Here is an 18,703-nt window from a genome sequence, read left to right on the forward strand (position 1 = left end):
TTTGGGAGGGCGCCAATTAGTTTTAGTTCCGTTTAAAAGATTGAATTCATGGCAAACTAATAAAACCACAAATCACAAATAAGAAGATGTTAAAGGTGAATGATGAAGAAAATATTCATAATTAAAATCCAGGTACTTATTTATTTTCCTGATGTTCAGAACAGTATCGGCACTCACTGAGTTCTTACTTAAGGGTTGGTGGAGATGTCAACTTGGGGATGGTGATGGCTTCGGTTTTCACAGCAATTGTTGATTCCAATATTTGGCGAGACGGCAGTACGGCAGCGAAATCGAGAATTTTTTCTTGGATGAACAAAATTACACCCAGTGAAAGAACCCTGATGAACGATTCAAAAGAATTCAGTAAAAATACAACAAATGATCGTTAAACTCACCTTTTAAAAAGGGTTCTTAAAGCACGAAATCTAATTTTTAATCGATATGTGACTAATCAGTAAGATCACTAGTTTTTATTCGGAAACAAATCCTCTTTCGAGATTATGATCGTGGACGTTAGTCTTCATATAACATCTGACTGAATTCTTCAAGAAATCCGTACGCTTCGCGATAAGTTTTTTATGCAATCTCGAATACACATGCCATCTCCAAACAAACATCTCCCCAATATTAAATCACACATAGGAAACTATAATACCAGTTTATGGATTACAAATGATTTGCGTTTCCTTGTACAGATGGTAGAATATACTAAACACAATGCTGGAGGAATTAATTCATCAAATTCATTCTTTCAATACCTGATTATAATTTTGTAATGCTACACCACCCCTCTCCGAACCAAAAAAAAAAATTGTCTTTGAAATGCAATTTTTTTTTTTTGACTAATTATCGACAAGAATGATTCGTCTATGATGAATATTTTAGAGAAACGTACTTTAAAATATGTACTCAACCAACTAGACTACTTATAATCTAAACGATAATATTGACAACTAACCTAAATAATCCTAACGCCTTATTATAACTATCAGTCTAACTAGTTTGTTTGACTCTATTCCTACTCTAACTAACCTACGGTAACCTATTCTACCTAAATCTATTTTGACTATCCTAACTCAACCTATTCTAAGCTATTTTTGTCCTATTCTCACCTATTTTTGTCCTATTTTAACCTATTTCTGCCCTATTCTAACCTGTTTTTGTCCTATTCTAACCTATTTCTGTCCTAGTCTAACCTATTTTTGTCCTATTCTAACCTATTTCTATTCAAGCTAGCCTATATCTTATCCTATCATAACCTATTCGCTTAACCTACAGCTAAACCTACCTAAGATGTTGGGGGAGTTAATAGACAAATCCTGATCGCGATCAGTTGTCATCCTTTTACGATGAGGGAGGGTATTTTGCATAATAAACGAAAAACAAAATGCAAACGATAGTTCAAATTCAATAAATTCAAAAAAAATCACGAAACGGAAATATCGGAATTAGAACCGAAATAAGGTTTCATGTCTTTAATATGCCATTTACCATCATGCATACCATTTAAATCTTCCAAATAATAACACAAACTCGAAGCTTTCTTATGTACTCTACGCAACACATATTTGGATGCTAACTTCGACGAAAATTTCTTTGTAGCGTCCGATAAAACTTTGTTTCGACGCCAAACCTTCTCTCCTACATTGAAAGAATATTGTTTTCGACGCAAATTATAAATCCGGGCGTTTCTATCATAAGCTTTATGAAGTCTTTTTTTGATATCATGGAAAATGCTAGCTAACGGTTCAATATTTTCAGCATAAATATCCCTATTTTCAGGTAGCAATTGAATACCGTCAGTAGACTTTATTTGTCCATAATAATCGCCACTGGTAGGAACGTTTCGTCCAAAATTCAAATAAGCCGGGGTATACCCTGTCACTTCATGTTTGGCGGTGTTTAAAGCAAATGCAATTTTTTGAATATCTTTGTCCCAGTCGCAATGATAAGCCTTCGATGTAACAGCGAATAGTTGTCCCTACTGTTTGATTCGTTCTTTCCACGAAATCGCATTGAGGTGAATAAACGGCGGTATACCAAATCTTCTGGACTTTATAAGATTCAGCCAATTTCTTCATAGTGCGGCCGGCAAATTGAGCACCGTTATCCGAAATAATGAATTGTGGAATTCCAAACTTCAGAAACACGTCGGATTCTAAAAATTTAACTATATTCTCAGCTGTCGCTTTTCGCATAGGATGCAGTACAACATATTTAGTGAACCAATCCGCTATAACCAGCAAGAATGTATTGCCCCGTTTAGATCTGGGAAATGGACCCATTAAATCCAAAGCAATGACTTGCCATGGAAAATTTACATTTTTCTCCTTTCCCATCAATCCTAGTCCGGGTTTGTTATAAACTTTTTGAGCTCCACAAATTTTACACTGACGAATGAACTTAAGGATATCGAACCTCATTTTAGGCCAATAATAAAGTTCACTGATTCTGGCGAACGTTTTATAAAAACCTAGGTGTCCGCAGGTTGGAGGATCGTGAAATGTTCTTATTATTTCACTGCGCTTGTTATTTGGTATGACGGTTTTCCACTCGGAAATATTTGACTGAACCGGAACAAGTTTATAAAGAATGTCATCTTCAACCTTCCACTGTGGATATTTCTGAGGTTCATTTTTGATTTTCAGACGCATATTACGATACCAATTATCCAAGTTTTCTTCACTAATTGATATAAGACATACTTCACTGGACTCATGAATACGACTAATGGTGAAAGGACGATCGAAATCAGAGGAGGTTAGTATGGGCGAAGCTACCAAAGCTTCTTTTATCTTAAGAAATGCCTCCTCGGCTTGAGGGGTCCATTCGATAGCTTGACGTTTTCTTTTACCCTTTATCAAATCGTTAATTGGAGATATTAAGGTGGAAAAATCTCTAATGAAACTTCGGTACCAAGAACACATTCCGATGAATCTTTTGATTTGCGTAGTGGTATTCGGGCGAGGAAAATTTACCATACACGAAATTTTATCAGGATCAGTTTTCAGACCATGACCGTCAACAACATATCTTAAGTATTTTATAGAATTTCGAAAGAAATGACATTTATCCAAGTTTACTGTCAAATTTGCTTGCTTGAGACGATTAAGAACTTCACTCAGGAGTTCAACATGTTCTTCAAAAGTGGCCGATATGATGATTATATCGTCTATATAAACAAAAATTTTATTTTCAAACTTAGGACCGAAAAGTTTATCGACAAGTCGCTGTTGTGCTTGTGCGCTGTTTCTCAAACCAAAAGGTACTACAGTGAATTGAAACAAGCCTCTTCCAGGAACACTGAAAGCGGTTTTTTCTCTAGATTCCGGATCTAAAGGAATTTGCCAAAAAGACTTTCTTAAATCTATGCTTGAAATGAACTTTGCTCCAGTAAGGCCGTTGAGAATACGATCTATACGAGGAAGTGGATAATAATCGTGTTTGGTGAGCTCATTAAGCTTGCGACCGTCGAAACAAAATCTATATTCGTTATTCTTCTTTTTGACTAATAGCACCGGACTACACCATGGTGAATTTGAAGGTTCAACAACGCCTAACTTCAACATTTCGTCCATTTCGTCATTCAATATCTTCATCATTCATTAATTCATTGCTGTATCCCATTACCGGGAATAAATCTACAAAAAGAAGAAGGAAAAAAAATCGAACAGACTTGTAACTTCTTAGTGCTAGTTGCGACTGTATGCCCTCCTGTGACTAAAGAGACCCAACCGTGACCTGCAGATCCTTCCACACTCAGGGCATGGATAGTCTCCAACCAGATCTGGCCGCCGCTGTATCCTTCTCGATTTTCCATTATAACTGTGACCTGTCTAACGCTAGTTGTTCCCAGTTATGATTAGCATTAACTGATTTTAGGGATTGATGTAGTGTATCCTTAAACCGCTTATACTGGCCTCCTGGTTTCCGGGCTCCCTCAGTGAGTTCGCCGTATAGAGCTATTTTGGGGAGTCTTGTGTCTTGCATCCTCAGAATGTGGCCGCTCCATCTGAGTCGGGCCCTCGTTACTTGAGTCTCAATTGTTGTACAACTCGCGCGCTGCAAGACTTCTGCATTTGAAACTTTGTGGAACCATCTGATGTGCATTATCTGTCTTAGATGACGTTGCTGCGTCTGTTCAAGCTGTTTAATATGTCGCCTGTAGGGAGTCCAGCTTTCGCTTCCGTAAAGAAGCGTTGGGAGGACCACTGCTCTGTAAACAGCTGTCTTGGTCTTCAGATTGAGGTCGTGATTTTGGAACACTCTGTCCTTCAGCTTCCAGAATGCCAGTGATGCCGAATTGATACGGCTGTGCACCTCCGTGTCAAGGTTAGCCCTAGCATTTATGAAGCTTCCCAAGTATTTGAACTGCTCGACCTGTTCTAGAGTTTCATTGTCCAGGCTGATATCTGTTTGAAGGCTTTCTGGCGGACTTACCAGGATTTTGGTCTTGTCAATATTGAGTCTAAGGCCTAAAGCTTCGTATATATGTTTATAGGTGTCCATCATTATCTGTAGATCCTCTGAGCTGCTAGCGATGAGTGAACAGTCGTCTGCATATTGAAGTTCCGTGATAAACTTGGTACGGGTTTTTGCTCTGAGGCGCTTCAGGTTAAACAGGCCTCCATCAAATCTGAATCTTATCCCAACACCTCTTACGGGCATGCTCATGTCAGCAATTATCGATACAGCTATGGCGAAAATCATCATATATGAAGACAAAGGATATTGTTTCAATCGAAAGGGCTTTGCTACTTGGCATGAATTCATTTTATAATTTCTTTGTTGACTAGCGTCGTTCTTGCTAAAAACAGTTTTGCGCTTCATACTTTCGTTTCCATGATATTCTTCAACTGATTCAATTTTTAAAAAGTCATCATCCTCCAGACGTTTTATCAATTTATAAAGATCAGAAAGAGTATTTGTCTCTACAGTTGCAATGGCCCTTTTGTATGCCGGAAGTAGGTTTTTACGCATATATTTCAGTTTGGTAGTTTCGACAGCAGCACGTGTCAAACGGTTGAATAACTCATTAATTTTTGCGAAATATATTGTAACGCTTTCATTTTGTAATTGACTTCGGTTTCTTATTGTTTCCCATAAATTATCGTCATGAAATGGTGATTGAAAATCTCTTTTAAGCAAATCGACAAGTGAATCCCAATCTTTAACCTCTGAAACCACTTGACGGAACCAACACAAAGCATCATCCACGAACAAATCTCTAGCTGAATCAAACAATTCAGATTTGGTTACATGGCGGGCTTTTCTTAATTCTTCTACATTCTCTAGAAAAATAGTTAATTTGTCTCTATCACCATTAAATGTTTCTCCCCACTTATATACAGGTATAGACTTGACATTCGAAGAGGACGGAATATTCTGAAGAGTATAATTGTTCATGGGGTAACTAGAAGTATCATTAACCGGTGGTAAATTTTCACTAGTGTTTGATGACACTTTATCGTGAATATCAGCTTCAAGAGCTAGGCATGTCGCATACGATTCGTTTTTAAATTCTCTACGCGAAGCAACATCTTTATCGTCATTATCTAAATGTAAACGATTAATTCGATCTGTGACGTGTGTAAGACGAGATTTTACTCTTTTGAAAACAGAATCATTACTTGTTCCTTCAAAATCGACAATCAGTGATGTAATCGATTCAAGAGTGGTATTAATTTCTTGAACTTCAACTTCAAATTCAAAATTAGGGTCTATTAATTCCAAAATTTCTCCAGCATTCTGTCTAGCTAACAAACGTTTCAAAATTTTTCTTTTATCATCTTGAGATCTATTTGAAGTGACTCCTCTGATTCGAAGCTCATAATTGAGTTCGCTTAGCAAAAGATGAGTTGGATTCATGATAGATATAAAAATACGAAATATTGCAGTGCAAAAAAAAATAATCAATTCAGCTAATATATGGCAAATACAGAATACTTATTGAAGTTATATGTCTAGTCAGCAGTAATAAAATATCGAAATCCACAATGAATAATAAAAGTTCAAAATTGTTCAATAATCAGTAGTAAACACATTTAGATGTATCAAAAAAATCTTGTAAATATTCCAAAAAAATATGAAACAACATATGAGTTCAGTAATATTGATAACAATATAAATCAGGCAATCTGGCCCCACGTTGGGCGCCAAATTTGTGTAACGTACTTTTCACTTTGACGAATTTTCTTTTAAAGAATAAATGAAAATTATAATAGTTACACTGCGAACGGCAGCTGTTCGCCGGAGAACATTGATGGGTGTGAGGTTCTTATCTTCAACAAATTTTGGGAGGGCGCCAATTAGTTTTAGTTCCGTTTAAAAGATTGAATTCATGGCAAACTAATAAAACCACAAATGACAAATAAGAAGATGTTAAAGGTGAATGATGAAGAAAATATTCATAATTAAAATCCAGGTACTTATTTTTTTTCCTGATGTTCAGAACAGTATCGGCACTCACTGAGTTCTTACTTAAGGGTTGGTGGAGATGTCAACTTGGGGATGGTGATGGCTTCGGTTTTCACAGCAATTGTTGATTCCAATATTTGGCGAGACGGCAGTACGGCAGCGAAATCGAGAATTTTTTCTTGGATGAACAAAATTACACCCAGTGAAAGAACCCTGATGAACGATTCAAAAGAATTCAGTAAAAATACAACAAATGATCGTTAAACTCACCTTTTAAAAAGGGTTCTTAAAGCACGAAATCTAATTTTTAATCGATATGTGACTAATCAGTAAGATCACTAGTTTTTATTCGGAAACAAATCCTCTTTCGAGATTATGATCGTGGACGTTAGTCTTCATATAGCATCTGACTGAATTCTTCAAGAAATCCGTACGCTTCGCGATAAGTTTTTTATGCAATCTCGAATACACATGCCATCTCCAAACAAACATCTCCCCAATATTAAATCACACATAGGAAACTATAATACCAGTTTATGGATTACAAATGATTTGCGTTTCCTTGTACAGATGGTAGAATATACTAAACACAATGCTGGAGGAATTAATTCATCAAATTCATTCTTTCAATACCTGATTATAATTTTGTAATGCTACAATTTCCAGCTTTCAGTATGCTTTAACGATAGAATGGTGCAATATTCAGGAATTGTTGTCGAAGTCATAATGTATTTTTAACAGCATATCCACCAAAAAATTCTTTCGTTTCGTACTTTCATCGAAAAAAATTTGTTTAAATGAAAACCTCTATTTTAGTCGAATTATGATCCATCCTATTCTTACTTTGCCCAAAATTGACAAGGTATTCCTGGATACGGAATATTCTGCTATCGTTTTTCAAAATGGGGAATTATACGGAAATAACTTGATATTAGTCCGAAAGTCACACTAAAATATTTGTAAGGCCTCACTACAGTGACGGCTCTTGCCCATAAGGTGTGGGTCGGCCCGACCCAGAATATACAGGGAATATCCTGGAAATTTTTTCAACCAATAACTGGAAATGAAAACGCGGAATATTCAATTTTATGTCCCAAAAATAAGTGCAATCAGAACTCAATTGACATGTTTTTCAGCATCTTAATGTTAAGTTATTGGTTGAGAAACTATTAATAGATAGAAGAAGAAGTTAATTGAAAAGCAATTGGTGGGTTTCAGCGTCTTCACTTTGAGTGGTTGATCGATATTGAAGAAACATTAATTTTATTCCAGACTTATGTCCCACCCTGCAGATATAATCTGATTTCCTTTATACAACCGCAGTGTATAAAAGTTTAGGCTTGTTTTTGGAGAAAGAATGTACTACACTTCTTTGTTTTTGCCAAGCTTTTCAATAATAGTTTTATTCTTCTTCGGGGTCTTTCTGTGAATACCGATAACAAATTCGTTACAACACAAAACTTCAACGTCAATACGAATCAAAATTTTAACACATCTCCAATTTTGATTTTGAGTGATAATGTAATAAATTTTTCTTTCTCTATTTCACCATTCCTCCTTCTACTATCACATGATCTTGTGACAGGGTGCAAAGTTTGTTTCGATTTGCTACCACTCCAATTATTCAACAATCCAAGAAATTTAGATTCCACTCAGATTATCAAAATTTACGAAATGAATCGAAGAAAACTGATAAACACGTACGTGTACCCCTTTCTCTTATTCTACGACACTGACCTAATTCAATTCAATATGGGAACAGCGATGCGGATGCCATTCTTATATCCCCACTCCGAGGCTCGGCCGGCCGATCTACGCGTATTCAATTCAAGAGGCTTCGAAATCACCGTGCCCTTATAAATTCACTAGGAATTACAAATTTTTGTGGTCAAAAAATCACTAAAGTATTTTGATTCCGTTCGAATACCCTTTTTCAAAAATCAACTATTCATTTAATAAACAAAAAATCTAACTCTCACTGTTACGGACGGCGAGTGAAAAAGAAGAACCAACTTACCTACCGAGATGGACGACGAAAGAAAGTTTTAAAATTGTAAATATTGTGTAAATATACCCATGTAATAGTAGAACTGTCAACCTATAGGTCAGCCGCCCCCACCAATACGGTGCATCTGAGACCCTAAGAAGGGGCGCATATTGTATAAAGGGCGAGGGTTTGAGACAGTCTGCAGTTATTCCGAGTCAATCGCTTGACAGGAGAAGACGTGCTACAGTGCTCCTAGTGCTATAAAAGAGAAAGCGGACGAGAAAGTCACAGTGCCGTAAAAGTGAAAGCGGAGGTGAAAGTGCCCACTAACAAAGCTACGGAATATTTGATTCCGTCTGTGGAGTTTTTGTAGGTTCTATATTTGTTATCGGAATTTTAATTCGTTAAAATTTTCAAAGTTGGTGTTCATCCTAAGTGTCCAGAGAATTTTTTTTATTTTCTCGTTGGTACTGCAGAAAACATCAGGTGAGCTTATTTTTCGTATCTTTCTTTCTGATTTTTCTCATAGCGTAGAGAATTTTTGATGAGCCGTTTTGTTTTTATGCATGAGATACATTTTTCTTTTGTCTTGAAAAATTTTATTTCCAATTTCTTTGAGTAGCAAAGTAATTATTAATTAGATTCTAAAATGTCTGACCATTCGGACTGCGATTCCGTAATGGAAGAAGACGCGCCAGAAATCGCTAATGTCGTGTCCGAACACGATATTTTGAGAGAGGAGAACGCAAGTTTGAAAGCGAGGGTGAATGAGTTAGATAGATGCGTATCTAGCTTAGTTGCTGAGATTAAAAATCTCAGGGAGAGGCTCGAGTTGCAGGAGGGAAATAAGGAAAGTTACTCCAAAGCACTCAAGAAGAACATTATTTTGAAAAATGTCCAAGAAGTGAACTTACCGGTTCAAAAACAGAAGATGGAGGTGGTCAAAACCCCTCAAACCAAAATTTCCCCACCCGCCAAAAGAGTGAGAAAGGATAGCTCCTCGTCAAATGAAGATACAAACAAGAAAATAGTCTTGGAAACCCCAGCCCAAGAGAAAACCACTCCAGTGGAGAGAAAAGAAAAAATCCCCCCAGTTACCCTGAGAGGTACGTCCGAATGGACGTCAATTTCCAACGCGTTAATGCGAAACGGAATAAATTACAGCAGAGCGACTACTGTGAAGGACGGAATTAGGGTCGTTCCACAAACCGCGGAAGACCACAGAAGAATGACGGACTTCCTTCATAAAATAAATAGGGAGTTTTACACTCTTCAACGGGAGGAAGAAAAGAAAATCTATGCGGTAGTGAGATATCTACCGCTGGATGCAGATATTCCGACGATCCTTGACGACCTCAAGGATCAAGGGATCGTCGATGCTGAGGTCATAAGAATGACCTCAAATATAACTAAGAGGCCGATGCCCTTATTGCTGGTTAAAACCCAAAATAAGGGTATCTTCGAGGTGAGAAGGCTCTACAACATGAACTGTGTTGTTGAACCTAAGAGAAGGACGACCGGGCCTGGACAATGTTACCGATATAGACATGCCCAAAGTAAGTGCACTTTTCCATGGAGGTGCGTGAAATGCTCCGGTAATCACAGCTCCAAAGAGTGTACGCTCACCAGGGAGAACGAGGAGCGAAATGCCTCTTGTGTTCTCTGTGGAGAGCAAGGACATCCAGCCAGCTACAAGGGATGTAGCGAATGGAAATTGGTCACTAAAAAGACCAAGAGATCGCCAAGATCGAACCAGACCAGCTCGAGGCCAACACAAAATACACCGAGGCCATCCCCAAACTCTTCGGAAGTGAAGAAACCCCAGGAAACTGCAACCGAAGCAGTCAAAGAGACGAAGAAACCTGAGAAAAAGACGGAAAAGGCAAAAACCGTCAAAAAAGCCGAAACCAGAAAAGGAATTTCTGGAATCACTGAGGAACTGGATAAGTTCACGAAAAACCTCCTCAGCACGATGATGCAGAATCTGGAGAAAGAGATTGAGAAGAAGATGCAGCAAATTATTAAGAATATTTAATGGCTGACACGACGATAAAGAACAATCTCATAATCGTCTCTTGGAACGTCGAAGGATTGAGAGCCCGCAGATCAGAATTCGAAGAACTGATTGAAGAGAAGAAACCGGATGTCATAGCTCTTCAAGAAACGAGACTTAACCCCAACGTTCGGATAGCATTTCCCAATTACGATATTTACAGAAATGATAGACCTAACAGCACAGGTGGCGTTGCTATACTGGCTAGAAGGAATATGGATCACCATTTCGACCAAATATTCAATGGACAAGAAGTAGAAGCAATATCGATTATTGTGAATACTAATCGAGGGCAAGTGAAGATTATTTCAACTCATAAATCACCGGATAAGGACATGCTGGAAGAGGATCTAAAAATGCTACTAGAAGGAAGACACCCGAAAATCATAATTGGTGATCTTAACTGCAAATCGCAGGAATGGAACAGTAGGGTGGAAAATACAAACGGGAGAAGACTGAAGATTTATGCTGAAAAACTTAATGCAGTTGTAATAGGACCTGATATACCGACCTACATACCAAGAGTAAATGGACTACCCGATGTACTGGACATTGTCGTAATGAAAGACATCACTGAAGAAATCAGCATTGATACAATAGAAGACGGAACTTCAGACCACAATCCCATAGAATTCATAGTGGGACATGGCCCAAGAAACGAAGAAGAGACACAAACCAAGGAACGCACAGACTGGGAGAAATATAAGAATTTACTTCAGGAGAAAATCAGGGAAATTCCCCAAATAAACACCCAGGATGAATTAGATGAAGCAGTTGAAAAATTGGAAAATCATATAAAAGAAGCCTATGAAGAAAGCACCAAGAGAATAAGGAAACCAATTCCGAAACATTCACATGGAGATACGCCAAGGGATATAAAGGAACTTATAAAAAAGAACAGAAGACTCAGAAAAATCTACAGAACAACAAAAAGAGAAGAAGACAAGAAGAAACTGAATAAGCATAGTCAGATATTGAAAAATGCTTTAACAGAACTGCGTAATAACAGATGGCACCAGAGATTAAGGGAACTGAATACGATAGATCACTCAGCTTGGAAAATGCAAAAACGCTTACGACGAGAACAGACAGTTATACCTCCACTGCATGGAGCAAACGGAATGGTATATACGAGACTTGAAAAAGCCGGAGCACTTGCCGACACAATTGAGAGAGAAGCCAGAATAAATTACAGAAATGATGATGACAATGAAGATCTAGAAGAAGAAGTGGAGGCAAACGAAGAACTGATGATGGAACCACCGGAAACCGAAATCATTCCAAAACCGGCTTCACCAACAGAAATCAAAGAGATCATAATGAAACTGAAAAACCGGAAAGCACCGGGAGAAGATAGGATAACGAATTATATGTTGAAGAAATTGCCTAGAAAAGGAATAGCAGCCTTGACGAATATAACAAACGGAGTGATGAGGACCGAATACTACCCAAAGAGATGGAAAACTGCAGAAATGATAGTTTTCAACAAGCCTGGAAAGGAACGGAAATTTCCTCAAAATTATAGACCAATCAGCCTACTATCAGCACTAGGAAAAGTCGTCGAGAGGGTTATCGCCAAAAGGCTGAATGAGGAAACAGAAATGTTGAAGATAATTCCACCCGAACAATTTGGATTTCGACGAAAACACTCGACTGAACTCCAATTACTACGGCTCATAGAATACGTCACCGAAGGAATGCAGACCAAACAGGCCACAGGATTAGTTCTGATGGATATCGAGAGAGCTTTTGATAGAGTATGGCACGAAGGCCTAATCTACAAGATGAAAAAAGCAGGATATTCGACCAAGCTATGCAAGATTATAAGGAACTATCTGAGGAATAGAAACTTTTATGTGAAGATAGATGGACCAACCTCTCAAACCAGACAATTGGAAGCGGGAGTGCCTCAAGGATCGGTACTTGGACCTCTGCTTTACGTAATATACGTTTATGATATCCCGAAGAATGCTAGGAATATGCTCACCTTGTACGCAGATGACACAGGAATAGCGTTCAGACATCGACGCCCAGAGATCATACACCGGAGACTGCAGGAAGCCATAGATGAATTACTCAAATGGTGCATCAAATGGAAAATCCAAATCAATGGAAGAAAGACTCAAGCAATATTACTGCAAAAGAGAAGATTGAGGATGGAAGAAAACCTTGAAGTTGATGGACAAGAGGTTGAATGGAAAAATGAAGCAACATACCTAGGAGTGACGCTTGACAGAGGACTTACATGGAAAAACCACATCAAATGTGCTGTTGATAAAACAAAAGCCGCAATGAGTAAACTTTATCCACTCATAGGCAGAAGAAGTCATATGAATAAGAACATCAAGTTGACGATGATAAAAACTATTGCGCGACCACAACTCACATATGGATCGGCGGCATGGGGCTTCGCAGCCAAGACCCACATCAAGAGAATACAGGCCACTGAGAATAAACTCCTTAGAATGGCGATGGACGTACCCTGGTTTGTTAGGAACAAACAAATCTACAAGGACTTGGAATGGGAACCAGTTACAGAATTTATGAAGAGAAAGGCGGAAAGGATATTCGACAAAGCCAAACAACATCCAAATGAGGAACTACGAAGATTAGTCGACTACGATCCAACAGAAGAAGCTAGAAGGTCAAGAACCTACCACCGAAGACCGAGAGATCAGTTAAGGATTTAAATGTAACCAAAGAAGAGCTTAACCTATAAAAGCTATAGGCAGCATACAACTATCAACACGACTATGATCGTGTGAGAGTCCAGAAACCATAAGAGTCAACTGGTTAATAGGCAAAATGCCCGGAACCTATGAAGAAGCAGTTAAGGGTTTTTAGTGGGTCTCGAGCTCAGAGAGTGAGAATCCCCACACTGTTCCCCCTCAGCAGAGGGTGTGTTCGTCTGTTTGCAGATTTTCCCCCTGCTACACCAAAAAAAAAAAAAAAAGTCTGCAGTCGCCAGTCATCGTTTGCCCAAGTGTGTTGTAAATATATTGTAAATAAGAAACCGTTCTTTGATTCCACGACCCGAGAAACAAATACAGTCCACTACAGTCTGGTCCTTCGGGCCGGATCAAGAAAACCATCGAAGATTTGAAGAACGAAAAGATCGAAGATTTTAAGAACGAAAAGATCTTTCAGAGCTGAGCGCGAGCGGATCAATTCACTCTGAAGTAACGAAAAAGATCTTTTGAGATCTAAAGGAACGAATAAGATCTTTTCAGATCTAAAGGAACGAATAAGATCTTTTCAGATCTAAAGGAACGAATAAGATCTTTTCAGATAAAGGAACGAAAAGATCCTCTCAGATCTGAAGTAACGAAAAGATCTTCTCAGATCTGAAGAAGCGAACAGATCTTTTCAGATCTGAAGAAACAATTGGATCTTTTCAGATCTACGCAACACGAAAAAGCGTCGGTCATTGACTGGAACTCGTATACACGCTGCGAAATGGTAATAACAAGAAGTCAGGTGGACGCAGCAGAGATGGAAGAAAAACGTCGTCTCCAAGCGATCGAGAGGGAACAACTAAGGAACGACTCCCTGGATCGGTTGAGGAACATTCCCCTAGATCAGCCGGCGTCACCATTGTCTGGGTTGGTAGAACCTAGTATGGCTAGTGACAAAAGACGCGAGAGGTCGCCGGCAAAATCAAATAGGTCACATCGATCGACAAACAGGTCACATCGATCAAATGTCAGTGTGACTACAAGAAGGCGGCTCGCAGAATTAGAGGCAGCGGAGAAACTGGCCGAAATTAAGAGACTCGAGCTCAAGATGGAAGCCGATCTCGTGAAGATGCGGTTGGCCGCAGAAGTAGCGGCAATCCAAGACGAAAGTCAACGAGTGGCTGATACTGAAAGTGTCGAAGAAGAGCAGCAGGCGGAGCCCCTTCTCAAAGAAGAACCACATCAGAGAGATAACGAGTGGCTGATAGAAAACCCAGTCAGCCAACGGGGGGAGGGGCTACAACGAGGGGAACCAAGACAGACGCGTGTCGAAACGGTACAAGCAAGGTCACCAACTTCAAAAAGAACGAGAAGTAGCATCGAAAATTTGGCAGCTACATTGGAGAAGATGGCACGACCAAGGACTGCGCCTCGCCGCGCCATCTACGAAGGAGAGGACGTACTGCACATTTACGAACGGGCCCATAGTATTAACCCAGGCGAGAAGGAACTGCACGATCTCGTAGAAGCACACTTCAAGATCGAAGCACTGGGCGTGCAAGGGAAGCCTAGAATGAGCGAGGCACACCAACGAGCCGTCACTATAGTCGAACGAACCATCAAGAAGACTGACGTCGGCTACGAGGTGGGGCTACCATGGCGTAGGGACAAGATGACAATGCCGGCAAGTTACAATCAGGCCTTGCGTCGGCTCAAAAGGAAGGAAATACAGATGGACGCGGACCCGGTTTTCAAGATGGAATACACTCAGCAGATTGAAAATCTATTGAAAAAGGGTTACGCGACGCCATGTGACGGTTCGGAAGACGATAGCCCAGTGAAGTGGTTTCTGCCTCACTTTGCCGTGACGAATCCAAACAAACCGGGTTATCGATTGGTGTTCGACGCAGCGGCGAGAAACAATGGGGTGAGCCTAAACGACGAGTTAATAGAAGGACCTGATATGCTGTTGTCGTTGCCGGGCATATTATTCAGATTTCGAGAAGGGGCCGTCGCTATCACGGCGGATATCCAAGAGATGTTCCTGCGAATCAAGGTACGACCCGAGGACCAACCAGCTCAACAGTTCCTGTGGAGAGGAGAAGACCGAGAAAATCCTCCGAAGAAGTACAAGATGACCAGTGTCTTCTTCGGCGCAACTAGCTCTCCGTACATAGCTCACCATGTCCGCAATCACAATGCAGACATACACGGAAAGGAGTTCCCGCGTGCACTGGAAGCCATAAAGAACGCTCACTACATGGATGACTGGGTTGCGAGTTTCAAAGATGCGGAGGAAGCACGAAAGGCTGTCGAAGAAACGAGAGAAGTGCATGCTCGTGCTGGCTTCAACTTGAAGGGATGGAACTCTAGTGACCCAAACATTTTGGAAGGAATTCCCTCAGAGCTGCACGCAACGGCCCCTACGCAACTGGGGGGAGAACAGCCCGGAAGCAAGATACTTGGGTTGTATTGGAATGCTCAACGAGACGAGTTGGGATTCAACACCTGCATGAGCCGAGTTCCTGAAGATGTCAAAGCGGGGAAGCGAGCACCGACCAAGAGAGAAGCACTCAGCGCTGTCATGTCTGTGTACAACCCGCTGGGGCTATTGAGCCATTACACCATCCGCTCTAAGATCATCCTACAGAGCTTATGGCGACTTCAGATGACATGGGACGAACCGATCCCGGCAGAAGAAAACGAGCTCTTTACATCCTGGCTGGCGCAACTTCCCGAGATCGCGATGCTACGACTGCCACGCTGCTACACGTTGAACGGGTATGAACGGATCGATCTTCATATACTGTGTGACGCAAGTGAGCAGGCATTTGCGACAACGGCATACTGGCGCATCACGAGAAACGACGGGTCCATCGAAGTCGTCTTAATAGCGGCAAAGGCGAAGGTAGCGCCAAAGAAAGCGCTGACGATTCCCCGGTTGGAGCTCCAGGCAGCGGTGATAGGTGCTCGTCTCGCCGAAACCATCAAGAGGGAGCATCGCATGGAAGTAGACCAGACGACGTACTGGACGGACTCGTCGACGGTGGTCCATTGGGTCAGGAACGACATGCGACGATATACACCTTTCGTTGCACATAGACTCGGTGAGATTGCTGAGCTCACCCAAAAGGAAGAATGGAGATGGCTGCCGACCGACCACAACGTGGCTGACGATGCCACACGGTTGACCAATGCGCCCATCAGCTCGACGGACCGGTGGTTCCAGGGACCAGATTTCCTCTATCTACCTGAAGACCAGTGGCCCGGGAAGACGGCATATGAAGAAACAGAAGAGGAAGTCCTACATGTGAGTGAGAATCCCAGAAGATCCAGCTGCGTACCTGATCCTGCCCGCTTCTCCAAATACGAAATTCTGGTGAGAACTATAGCAAGAGTCCTAGCCTTCGTGGATATCTGTCGACGACGAGCGATTAAACTGGAACATCGACACATCGAGCGCGCAGAAAAGGAGCTGATACGACGTGTTCAAGAAGACAGCTTCCAAGACGAGGTAGAGCGAATCCGGTCAGGTCGAACCATACCAAAGGCGAGCCGGCTCTACCGACTAGATCCCGTGATGGAGGATGGAATTCTGAGAGTAAGAGGCCGTATTGGAGCATCCGCCGCACCAAGTGACACGAAGAGACCTGTGATACTTGATGGTCGTCACCCAATCACAAGACTGCTCGTTCTACGGGAGCATTGCTCTGCGGGACATGCCAATAGAGAACGAGTGACCAACGATCTACGCCAACACTATTGGATCATTCACCTTCGACCCACGGTACGAGCCATAGAAAAGAACTGCGCCTTTTGTCGAAGAAGACGAGCAATGCCGACAACCCCAGCAACAGGAGACCTTCCACTTGCTCGCATGGACCCTTTTCACCGTCCCTTTACCAACTGTGGGGTGGACTACTTCGGGCCAATGATGATCAAGATAGGGCGCCGGCGAGAGAAGAGGTGGGGTGCACTTTTCACTTGCCTCACGTCACGCGCCGTACACATCGAGATCGTCGCGTCACTCTCAACGAACTCAACAATCATGGCATTGAGAAGGATGGCAGCACGCAGGGGTTGGCCGCGACTCATGTACTCAGACAACGGTACCAACTTCCGCGGGGCAGACCAAGAACTCCGTCTTGCATATAAAGAATGGCTCCCAAAACTACAAGATGAAGGGTTGCTGCATCGCATGGAGTGGCGTTTTATACCACCTGGCGCGCCAAACCAAGGCGGCGCGTGGGAGAGGATGGTACGATCAGTGAAGACGGCACTCAGGGTGACACTGCGAGAGAAGGCACCGACAGAAGAAGTACTGCGGACGCTCCTTACGGAGGCAGAATTCTCGATAAATGCCCGACGACTGACCCACGTGAGCGTGAATCCAGCAGATCCCGAAGCACTCACACCCAACCACTTCCTGATAGGATCATCGACCGGCATGCCAGCCACGGGGCCCTGTGATGAAGCCGATCGACGAACATGGCGAGCAAGTATGGCTCTCGCAGACCACTTTTGGAAGCGCTGGGTACGGGAGTACCTACCCACTTTAGTACCTCGAGGAGACTCCAGTAACAAGGCGCGTCCCCTGCGCACCGGAGATGTGGTCCTGATCGTTGACAGCACACTGCCAAGAAACACATGGCCGATGGGGTTAGTGAAGAGTACATATCCCGGACCAGATGGTGGCATCAGGGTCGCCGAAGTACGAACGAGAACCGGCGTTTTCCGACGACCAGTGAGTAAGCTCGCCGTCGTTTTGAAGGAAGAGGACTACGCAAGCTGCGCCGGGGGGAGGACTGTTACGGACGGCGAGTGAAAAAGAAGAACCAACTTACCTACCGAGATGGACGACGAAAGAAAGTTTTAAAATTGTAAATATTGTGTAAATATACCCATGTAATAGTAGAACTGTCAACCTATAGGTCAGCCGCCCCCACCAATACGGTGCATCTGAGACCCTAAGAAGGGGCGCATATTGTATAAAGGGCGAGGGTTTGAGACAGTCTGCAGTCTCCAGTCATCGTTTGCCCAAGTGTGTTGTAAATATATTGTAAATAAGAAACCGTTCTTTGATTCCACGACCCGAGAAACAAATACAGTCCACTACACTCACTATAATTAGGGATATATTTTCATTGACTAAACTACTCTTAAACGGTACGAATACGCTCTTTTCTAAAATAGACATAATATTTAATGATTAACTATTCATTTGATGATATAATATCTTGCAATAGAGTCAATAGAAAATGAGGAAATCTAGAAATATGAAAACTAAACGCCCAAACCATAGCAATGTAGGCCCAACTCGTGCTGGCCGACCGTGTATGTATCTAGCAGCGACGTAATACGATGTTCAACTTGGTGATAACTGCGTGCGACGTAGGTGCTGTACGGTACCATAACTTGAAGCGTTTCGCTAGGCTCCTGCGGCTGGCCGACCTAGCGTGTTTAGCGTAAGGACAGAGAACTTCGAAATAAAGTAATTCAGGGCGACTGGGGCGTCATGTTGATCGAATCAAGTTGTAGTACGTTATACTAGGGAACTAATCGAGATTTGAA

The 18,703-nt window shown here is 41.6% G+C and overlaps 1 protein-coding gene and 2 long non-coding RNA genes across 3 annotated transcripts; 1 reads left to right on the top strand and 2 right to left on the bottom strand.

Moving 5' to 3' along the window:
- Positions 1-304: 304 nt before the first annotated feature.
- LOC123320550 lies at positions 305-834 on the bottom strand. Its single transcript, XR_006538776.1, has 2 exons — positions 396-834; positions 305-338 (listed from the first exon to the last, which is right to left on the bottom strand). It is a non-coding gene; the product is annotated as an uncharacterized LOC123320550 (long non-coding RNA).
- A 5,762-nt stretch (positions 835-6,596) lies between these two features.
- LOC123320760 lies at positions 6,597-7,069 on the bottom strand. The gene is made up of 2 exons (XR_006538794.1): positions 6,688-7,069; positions 6,597-6,630 (listed from the first exon to the last, which is right to left on the bottom strand). It is a non-coding gene; the product is annotated as an uncharacterized LOC123320760 (long non-coding RNA).
- A 6,844-nt stretch (positions 7,070-13,913) lies between these two features.
- Positions 13,914-17,957, top strand: LOC123320950. Its single transcript, XM_044908447.1, has one exon. It carries the CDS (start codon positions 13,914-13,916, stop codon positions 17,955-17,957), a length of 4,044 nt encoding a protein of 1,347 aa, XP_044764382.1.
- Positions 17,958-18,703: the final 746 nt, after the last annotated feature.

Source organism: Coccinella septempunctata, chromosome 9 (assembly GCF_907165205.1).
Source record: "Coccinella septempunctata chromosome 9, icCocSept1.1, whole genome shotgun sequence".
Taxonomy (NCBI): domain Eukaryota; kingdom Metazoa; phylum Arthropoda; class Insecta; order Coleoptera; family Coccinellidae; genus Coccinella; species Coccinella septempunctata.